Source organism: Ammodytes marinus (genome assembly GCF_949987685.1).
Source record: "Ammodytes marinus genome assembly, chromosome: 9".
In the NCBI taxonomy this organism is placed as follows: Eukaryota; Metazoa; Chordata; class Actinopteri; order Uranoscopiformes; family Ammodytidae; genus Ammodytes; species Ammodytes marinus.
In genome coordinates this window covers 11,075,118-11,085,509 of record NC_137213.1, presented here as the reverse complement: position 1 = coordinate 11,085,509, position 10,392 = coordinate 11,075,118, and the positions used below count along the sequence as shown (strand labels likewise).

The following is a 10,392-nucleotide window of genomic DNA, read 5'->3' as shown; positions in this document are numbered from 1 at the left end:
TGGAAAACAGGAGCTTCCCCGCCAGATGCACGGAGAAGTCCTGAATATGGGGCACTGGATAGCGGTCGGGCGTGGTGGCGTCATTCAGGCGGCGGTAGTCTCCACATGGGCGCCAGCCGCCATCCTGCTTCGGAACCATGTGGAGTGGCGAGGACCACGGACTGTCGGAACGGCGAATGATGCCCAGGCGCTCCATGTTGGCGAATTCAGCCTTAGCAACCGCCAGTCTCTCCGGAGCGAGCCGTCGGGCCCTGGCATGGACAGGGGGCCCTTTCGTCTCAATATGGTGCTCCACACCGTGTTTCGTCGACGTGGACGAGAAGGTTGGTTGCAGCAGGCTAGAGAACTCTCTGAGCAGCCGCTGGTACTTGTCACCCTCAGAGAGCGAGCTAGAAAGGCCGTCGTATGTCCCCTCATCGCAGACACATGCGAACGAGGAGAAAGTCAATGCGTCCACCAGGCGCTCGTTCTTGACATCAACCAGCAGCCCGTGTGCGCACAGAAAATCTGCGCCGAGGAGGGGGAAGGAGACGTCGGCTGTAACAAAATCCCATGTGAACCGTTGACCTCCAAAACATAAATCCACAGACTTCGTGCCATACGTTCGGATCGGGGTGTCGTTGGCAGATGTCAAGGGAGGGCCGTGCAACCCGCCGGCGGCGTCGTCCACCGTAGCCGGCACCACGCTCCTCTGTGCACCGGTGTCGCAAAGGAATTTACGCCTGGAGAGGGTGTCCACGATGAACAGCAGCCGGCCCTTTGTGCCTGCGCTCACGGCCACTACTGAGCGCAGGCCTTGGCGTTTCCCGCCGCGTTGAAAGTGCACGGAGAGCGGCACTTTTTTGCCTTGGCCCCGAAACGTGCATGGAAATAGCACAAGCCCGCAGCGGTAAGGCTGTCGGTGGACGCGTGTCCTCCGCCAAGGGGAGCGCCGCTGCCCGCACGAGTGTAACTGCGTGTCGGGGCCAGCACATCCGGGGCGAAACGCTGGGTGGCCAGAAAGAACCTGTCTGCCTCCTCTGCCAGAGCCCGTGGCTCCGTGATGGATGTATTCGCGAGCGCTGTCTGGACGTGTGGTGGCATGTGTCGCAGGAAGAGTTCGATGAAAAGGAAATTTGGTACCTCCGTGCCCAGCAGGTTTAACATCATTTCCATATGTTCGGAGGGTTTGCTGTCCCCCAAGCCTTGAATGGCAAGAAGACGCCGGGCTCTTTCCGATCTTGACAGTTCAAAGATTTTGAGGAGGTAAGCCTTGAGCCCTGCATATTTATTTTGGGCAGGAGGAGATGTAATAAAGCTTACTGCCCTGGCTGCAGTGGAGCTCTCCAGTGCTGAGACGACGTGGTAATAGCGTGTGGCATCATCCGTAATCCCACGGAGGGTGAACTGAGCCTCTGCCTGTGCGAACCACGTTGCCGCGGACGTCTCCCAGAACTTCGGCAGTTTGAGAACGATGGAAAGCGCCATGCTGTTGCGATCGATATTCAAATCAGTCTCGGAATCTTCAGCGGGACTGACGTCGGGGTCACCAATGTGGCGTGTAGAGACGGGAGTCGGAGGCGGAGTGTCAAAAGACGGAGCTAACTGCTTTAATGACATTAATACACTTGTCGAGTAACAACAACGGAGCAGACAGTAAACTCTTGATAGTCTCAAAACGCCAACAAGACAAAACAGGAAATTCCCCCAGTCATAACAGTTCCCCCGGAACCCCGGAACTTCAGTTCCATAGGTGAATTATGTAAGATCACTACAATATATATATATATATATATATATATATATATATATATATATCTATATATATATATATATATATATATATATCTATATATATATATATATATCTATATATATATATATATATATATATATACAGGGTTCTCAACCCTCACGCAATGAGAGTGAGACACACGCATTTCAGGCAATTCACACGCTCCACGCCACACCTTGCATTTCTCACGCAAATTATAATAACTGCCAAACAATATAGCTTCGATAAATCCTGGCCTTCACCATAGTGTTGCCACCTTATTTATACTATCTCTTGTTGCCACCCGTCCCGTTTTTCCCGAAATTGTTCTCTTTTTTCACCAGCTGTCCCGAGGAAGGAAAAATCTCTCCCGGGACACAATTTGTCCCGTTTTTTTGGGGAAAAACTCATTCGTTTTTTTGGGGAAAAACTAATTTGATTTCCTTCGTTCAGTAGTTAAGGCCGTTTCACACGGGCCGTGGCGTTTGTTGCGCCCACTAATGCATTCTGCGAGAGCCGAGCGGGCAGAGAGAAGGCGCAGCGTTTCGTCAGGCTACGCTACACGACAAGCGTGCAGGGGCGGTCCTAACGATCTCGGGGCCCGTTTCAAGACCCTGTGTGGGCCCCCCACATTTATTTTTTATTTTTTTCTATGAATAATGCTTGTGCATGCTCCCCGCAAAAATAAAAAAGATTGTGGAAACTAGTTGGTTCATAGACGGATTATGAGATAATAGGCCCAGACTCTTAAAGCCCCCCCGCCCCCTCCCTATCCAGTCAGTTACATTGACTTTTCCGCAAAGATACATACGTTTACTGGCATAAACATATTAAGGGAGTCAGTGTTTCCCACAGGATTTTGGGATACTGTGGGAGATATCCTGTACCTTGTTGGGGGGTCCGGGGGCATGCCCCCCTGGAAGAAAATTGGTTCAGTTTTAAAGTAAAATGCATCAATCTGAAAAATCAATCTGGAAAATTTAGATTTAAATCAAATCTTGAGCTGCAGAAGGAACATTATTTTTCTTAAACAGGCAGCACTCTTTACTCTGCAACTGTAAAAACATTTCAGAAGATTGGTCTGCAGACCCATGTTATATGATGGAGGGGCCCATTGCAACAGATACAGGGTGGAAAGCTACTTTTTATGAACAGTATATAATTTACATGTAGAAAGTTTATTCCTGCATGTGTGTGGGGGCCTTAGAGGCCCCTCATGAAGCCCATAAGACATAGCTAATAATGCTTTTGTTTTGCACTTGCTTTTCGATTTTTCACCTACTAGTTGAGGGGCCAAGTTGGTTTTAGTGCTCCCACATTCAAATGCGGACGCCGAAAGAGTCTTCGCCATGGTTGGTCTTCACCAGCACCAGAAACAGACTAGCCCTAGAAGGAACATTGTCCTCCATTATGATGGTCTAAATGGCTGGTGTGGAGCCACAGTGCTTCAATTGGGAGCCAGAAAACCCCTATCCTGAAGGCCTCAAAATCTGCCACTCGAAGCTACAACAGCGAGCATCAGTAATATCCAGTATCCATATTTGCTGAACTGAACTAAGAGTTTTACTGAAATAACTACCCCGAAGAACTACCCTAGGCCTACACCCATCTCACTAGTCTGGCATTTGGTATTAATCCAGTTATACTTTCATCATAAAATTACTACAATAGGCTATATTTTAACTAAAACAAAGAAATTATATTGAACTGAACTTGTGTTAAAAACCATTATTATGCTTTAAATTAATAAATAAACACAATAAAATTTCGCTCGCGCGCATCGCGCGCTCGCATGGGAAATCCGCTTCTGTCTCACTCTAAACAATTTCCAAAAGTTGAGAACCCTGTATATATATATATATATCTATAGATATTTATATATATTTATATATCTATAGATATATATCTATATATATATATCTATAGATATATATATATATCACTATCTAAATAGTTCTTATATTAATCTCAACGTCTTTTTTGACTAGAGAGAGGCTGTAAAGCAACTAAAAAAAGCATTTATTTGAGGTCAACAAAAAGAAGTGGACTGTCACAAAAGTTGCTGGGTATTGTGTTTAGGTTGGGTGCCTACTGATTGTTGCAAAGTACTCAGATGCAAAATACACCTCTTTACAAACCTCAATCCAAATATAAATTGGAGCAGCTAAGCCAAACAGGCCACCGGAGGGCAATTAGACCTTGAGTTTTTGTGGCCTCGGCAGCCTAGCAGGCGGGGCCTCCTGACACCCCTGGTTGGGCCTGATCGAGTGGAGCTTCATCTGTCTAACGGCCTGGCAAAGCTCCATGGGCCTGGATGAACACAACCGGCCTTCATCAGGCAAGCTTTCTCTGTCACTGCTTACATGGCCTATTGTGCACTAGCGCTCATTAACAGCACTAAGTCATGTTGGTTACTGATGCACTTGTAAAGAAAAACAATATCCACTTTCAAACTTATTCTACCGTGGTGCTCCTGCAACTTTATTTTGTGTTTTACACATGGAAAATAAGTCACATAAACACTAGAATGTGAAAGGACTAGACATTACTTTATAGGGCCTACTGTATGATATTGATGAAACAATATTCTAAAATAATAAACATCATCACAAATTTATAAATGTGTCTTCCAGTAATAAAAAAAATTATATATATAGCCTATATTTCTTTGGCTTTTTAGTCCACTGTTGTCAACATGGATTATAACAGTTCAAATCACAAAACCTTGCCATTTCTAAAGGCCATTACATGCAAACACTGTTTTCAGATGATAAATGTAAATAATAACCCCTACTAACACGATTTCAAAGCATTGAGGCAGTACTCAGTATCACCATTAGGTATGTATTGATAACACTAATATAATGACACAATTTTAAAGGGATAACAGAAAACATAGGTAAATTACTTTGCATTCAATTATGTTTTTTTTACTTCAAAGAAGTACCCATCACCTTTCTGCATAATTTTGACACATCAAATACACACATACAGTATAAAAAGTACACACAATATCCCCATTACCATATGTCTTTGAAAAACGTAATGTCCTTCTAGTTATGGTCCAACAGTTACATCAAACTTTGCTTCTTCCAAAGAGGTATGAGATGCTGCCAGCACCCATTATCTTGATTACTCTAAATCCATCTGACTTAAGTGAATATTTTGTCAACAATGCAACAAGGTGCATCCTTTACCAAAATTATTGAGACAAAAAAAAAAAAAAACATTGATATGTTGGGCTATATCTGTAAATTAAAAATAATAGAAATGGTTTGAGGGGAGGGGCAAACTCAATCAGGTCTTGAAAATGTTTTTGAGAGGCATCACAGGGCATTCTGTCTATGGCTGAGAATCCGGGTTAATCGCTTTAAAAGTAGTAATTAGGTGTTAAGCGGTATGCTTGTCTGTTCAAATTAGCCTCTTAGCCAGATTACACTCTGTGACTTCCTATGACGTCCTCCCCCATAAGTGCACAATGCTCTCCAAAGGCCAATTTCATGATTTAAATAAAAAACACATATTGCTTGTGAAGCGAATCAAACTTCAATGTAAGTACGAATGGTTTCAAAATACACAAATGCATACTTTCAAAGCAACTTAAAATATAGCAAACTAAATGTTTAAAATGTTCTTGTTGTGTTCTTGCTGTTCTTGTTGTGAGGGCACGTTTTGGTATCTAAATATACCAAGATGTTCATTAATCCTTATCAAATTATCTCACACCAAGGTTCATGTTGACAGAGCTTTATGTTATTACTATATTGTTTTATAAAATAACTTATTTCAAGAAAAAAAAAATTCTCATCAAGTTATAAGTCCAAATACAAAAACATTGCTACTACTGACCACATGGAAGGCTCTATGTAGCCTATCATATACTATATTGCAGTTTGCCAGTACTATCAGATATTTGTCAAATAGATACCAAATTAATGTTGACACAAAGGTTTTTAACATCAATGTTGAAAATGTTCTCTTACCCAAATAAATCTATTCCCAACCCGTTTGAGCTAAACAAACTTACAAAAATGTGTTACATTTTGAGGTGAATATTTTTAATTAAAAAAAGGGAACTTATTTTCGGAGTTACTTATCAGTCTCAGTGTCTTAATATTTGACTCCTTTGATAACATGTACCCTCTTGATTGGTACATGAAAAAAACTGTGGAAAAGCAGATGTAAACTTTCACGGTAGCAGCTCAAATACCTATCCAAAACGCCTCATCAGATCACATATGCTGCCAAGTTTTATCCATTGACTGAATGTGCTCTTTGGCCTTCATCCTGAGCACTGCAATGCTTGAACTCCTGTCGGCCTCCATTGGGTATTTATCGTTGAAGCTTGGCGGGCACTGGTAGGCAGGAGGGCCCATTGGCTGCATACCTTGGACCATGCTAGCTGAGCTATTTAGGTAGCCGTGATTTGGATAGGCAGGCTGCAGGCCCTGTGGAGAACCCATGAAACCTGGGATTGTATGCATGGGCGTGGCACTGGAGATCGGCGAGGTCAGCCAGGGATCTAGGGGCATCGGGTTGTTCACTTGTCCCATGCTAAGCTGCATTGGGGGACGATTGAAGGATAGCATGGGGGAATCATGGAGCTTCATGCTGCTACTGTCCATCTTTTCTTGACGCCTCCACTTAGCCCTCCTGTTCTGGAACCACACCTGAACAAAGATAAATTAAATAACATGAAATACAATTGATTAAATTAAGCATCAAAAAAATATGGTAATAAATGCTGAGCAGATAGTGTGAATTACTTTCCGATACTACTACTAGGTGGTGCAGAAGAAAACTTTCAAATTAATCTTGGCATATGTGATAATTACTGTTTAAATAAATGTTCAACCCCAATTCATCCCTGAAACAATTATGCCTCTGATTCGTTTGCAATTTGGAGCTTGTGAATGTAGGAAAAACTAATTTGGAGGTTGTGACAGTGGTTTTGGAGAAGTGTTCAAATTTAAACATTATTTGTCTCAAAAATTGGACTAACTGCCTTGCAGCTTGGTGGATAAAACATTTAAAACAATGAATTAATGGTAAATTTAGAATGCTTATGACAAAAATGAAACATGATAAGCTAGTGGCTGTTGTTATATGTTAAGTACACCACAGACTGGGTGACCAATGGCACACAATTAAGATATTACATATTCATTACCTGAACTCGAACCTCAGGCAAGTTGACCTTCATTGCTAATTCCTCACGGCTGTAGACGTCTGGGTAGTGAGACGTTTCGAATGCTCGCTCCAGTTCATGAAGCTGATAGGTGGTGAAGGTGGTGCGGTTTCTTCTGTGTTTCTTTTTGGTGTGCTCTTCCTCTGTAATGGTCTCTGGAGACCCCTCATCAACATCCAGTTCTTTCTGCAGATTGCTAATTTCTTTATCACACTTGTCACCGGAGAAAAGGTCTGATTCTAAAATGAAGGACAGGATACATTTAGTAAGAAAATATACATCAATGAACACCTTCAAATAAATGATAATAATTCTGTTAAACAACGCACGCAAGTAAGCAGTCCTTAAATTCTGACAACTCTACCATTTTGACGTCTTATTTCGCCAAGGACGTGAGGACAGAGAAATGTGGAGCTAAAAGAAGAAAGAGCAATTTATCTTTGAAATGCAGGACTACTGTACATTCAAAATCCCAAAAGCAAACCTTTCATTCAAGGAGTCCATCATTTTAAAGACAATCAGTTTTGTACTCTACCTTACCTTACCTACAACTTAACTTAAGAGTAATAACATGACATATCAGTTAATCTTTTTGAGTGTATACCTCTCATCTTTTCTTTTTCCAAAAGTCGGTATTTATTTAAAAAATTATATAACAAAAAATTAAATACTTTCTTATTCTAAATACTATAGTAAAACTTTCCTTACTACCCTTTTATGTTTTCTTTTGATATTAAATATATAATGAATGCATTATTCCTGGTCTACTTTGTGTTGTCTTTTGTCTAGTTTGAAGGGCAAATGCTGTTATGGTTATGTTATGTTAAGGAAACATCTTATCTGTGATTGTTGATCATTTTAAATTAAATTTCACAAACAGCCTGATCAAAAAGTGAAATTTTAATTCATCAGCTTGTAAACACCAGGGGTTCGGCAAATCCAAATTACAGCACATCTTTCACTGAATTCATCTTTTGAAGTAATCCCATAGTAACAGATGCTATCAGTTAAAGATAGGAATCCCCACCTCCTCTAATAACAAGGGACTTTAGCTGGCTTCTGCACAAGCCAAGTAGTCAGAGTAAATGTTACCTTCCAATGAAGCCATTTGTGTGATGCACAAGAGCTCGTTAAGTACACCAAATCGTTTAAGGCAATATGGTCAACAGAGCACTGGTTCGACAAGCTTAAGGGGAAATCTTTAAAGCATGATTGTTTTAAATGATACACCATGAGTAGGGGATGGGTTGAATTGCAATTGAGAGATTAAAGGAGAGAGCTGATCAGTTAAAACAAATATAACATCTCCTTCAGGGCTTATTTTAAAGTGTTGCTTCTTTGGTTTAGTGTAGTATGAGTCACATAAGCAGTGGCAGTAAGTCCGTAAGAACAGTACTATGTGTTCCACCACAAAAATAGAGGCTGGGGTCAGCTGGGATTTATAGAAAATGGAACAATAATAAAAGCCTTTGATTAATAAAGAAAAACATACCAAAACGTCCAAAGAAACAAAAATAATTTCTGTCCAATACATCTGCTTCTTCACTGTCCATTCATAAGTGCCCTTGCATTGGTCAGACTTCCTCTGTTGTTGCTTCTATACTGATTTTAGTCTGTTGTGACTATTGTATTCTCCTGTCCACATACTGTATAGGTCAAATATGCCAAATAAAGGTGCCGCTATAATATAATTGCATATTTGGTCATATCATTATTTTAATCAGTTTAAGCAGCATATAGACTACGTATGTATGTAGAACAAGCCAACATATGTGATATTGTCAGATATTGTAGGTTTTCTATAGGAAACATTTAAGGGAAGAATAAAAATTCAACAGCGGAGCTTGGACACTCACAAGAAAACATTATGTTGGACATAATAGACATAAAAGTGGTGTGTTTTTAATGTATCTTTCTTTGGCTGGCCTTTTGAGTCCAGTCGCATAAAATGACATCTCTGACAACCTAACAACTTATCATGAGTGTTTGCTAGAAGACCTTGAACTTCTTTATGGAAGGCACCGGTCCTGATGCACTGGGAAAACTTTGTGAGAATATTGATTTAAAACTGGAAATACAAGACTTTGAAAAACGTAATACAACATTCCAGTTGGCAAAGAAAAATCCCCTGAACTCTAGAAAAAACTTAGCCTGAAAATATCATCCTCTGTGAAAAGACTCACCATTGTAGGAAGAGTGTTGGGGGCTGTCACCAAGTTCTGCAAGGTGTCCATAGGGGTCTGACGGGACCTGCTTCTCAGGGTCCTGTGAGTTTCCAATGTTGTTTTTTTGGCTGCCATCATCTCCTACTGATTGGAGTAAATGGTCCTGGTCTTTACTGAATCCTAGTATGACATCAATACTGTGGACCCTGCCTCCACCAATCGACCCGGCACCTTTTGCCATGTCATAGTTGTCCAGGCAACTATTGTCCACCATTCCAAGGGTATCCATTGACAAATGCATCCGAAGCCTTTGGAGATACTTTTTCTCTTCTTTGCGGAAAAGAAGCAAACTGCTACCAAGTGAGACAAGACAGGAAGGTCGTGGTACAGAGCTTTTCTTCTGCTTCAAATAGTGATATTGTAATAGTGTAGATATATGTAAAGCGAATGGGTAATTTCCCTCAAGGATCACTTCAGTGAAGCTGATTGTATCTTTTTTAAACAGGACAAACTCACATCTTTCTCTGCAAAAGAATGAGAGAGAGAAACATCATTATAAATACAACATAGCTGATCACTTACATTTCATAAATAAATTAATAGCGTGTTATTAACTTTAATAGCATGTTATGAAGTTGTTACTGACGTCAAACAAATCACATTAAATAGTTACTGTGAATATTATCCTTTTTCTACCGAAAGAAACTTCAGCAAGTTTTTGCAATGCTTATATAATTTCCACAATCGCAACCATAGACAGTCATGTGTTTGTGACTCTCTTTTTTTGTCAAAAAAGTAAGTTAAATAAAGAAAATAATGAAAGTAGGTATAATTGCGAAGGGAGTCAGAGAAAAATTATTTCCTCTGCACACTGACACCTTTGGATCATTGAATATATTGTATTTATTTTGTAATGTCTTGAAACAGCAATATAACCACCGCCAAGACTGACCCACTGGTTTTTAATTATACATTTGAAACCTCCATATTTTTTAAAGTTTTGGTCAGGAGTTACATTCTTACAAAGTGTCCTTCAAGATATTTGAGAATGTCCTGTGAAGCACCAGAAAGCAAACTGCACTTGAACAATAGTTGAATACATTAGAAAAAATTAGCATTATGGAATCCCATAAATAATGTATTTGTCAGTATTTACCCTAATTGACTGAATGTCGAGTTAGGAAGAACATAAAGGAAACTTACCTTCTTTCAGGCTAAGCTATGCACATGTTGTCTCTATAGTCCATAAGCAGACGATTGACACTACAAATATCCACTCTAGGCAC

The 10,392-nt window shown here is 40.5% G+C and overlaps 1 protein-coding gene across 1 annotated transcript; it reads right to left on the bottom strand.

The window, feature by feature from the left end:
- Window positions 1-5,985: 5,985 nt before the first annotated feature.
- On the bottom strand, window positions 5,986-9,407 carry LOC307255033 (retinal homeobox protein Rx2-like; the record flags this gene model as incomplete). The annotated part of the gene is made up of 3 exons (XM_080033632.1): window positions 5,986-6,423; window positions 6,924-7,180; window positions 9,125-9,407. 3 exons carry the CDS (start codon window positions 9,405-9,407, stop codon window positions 5,986-5,988), a joined length of 978 nt encoding a protein of 325 aa, XP_079889758.1.
- Between the last annotated feature and the right edge of the window lie 985 nt (window positions 9,408-10,392).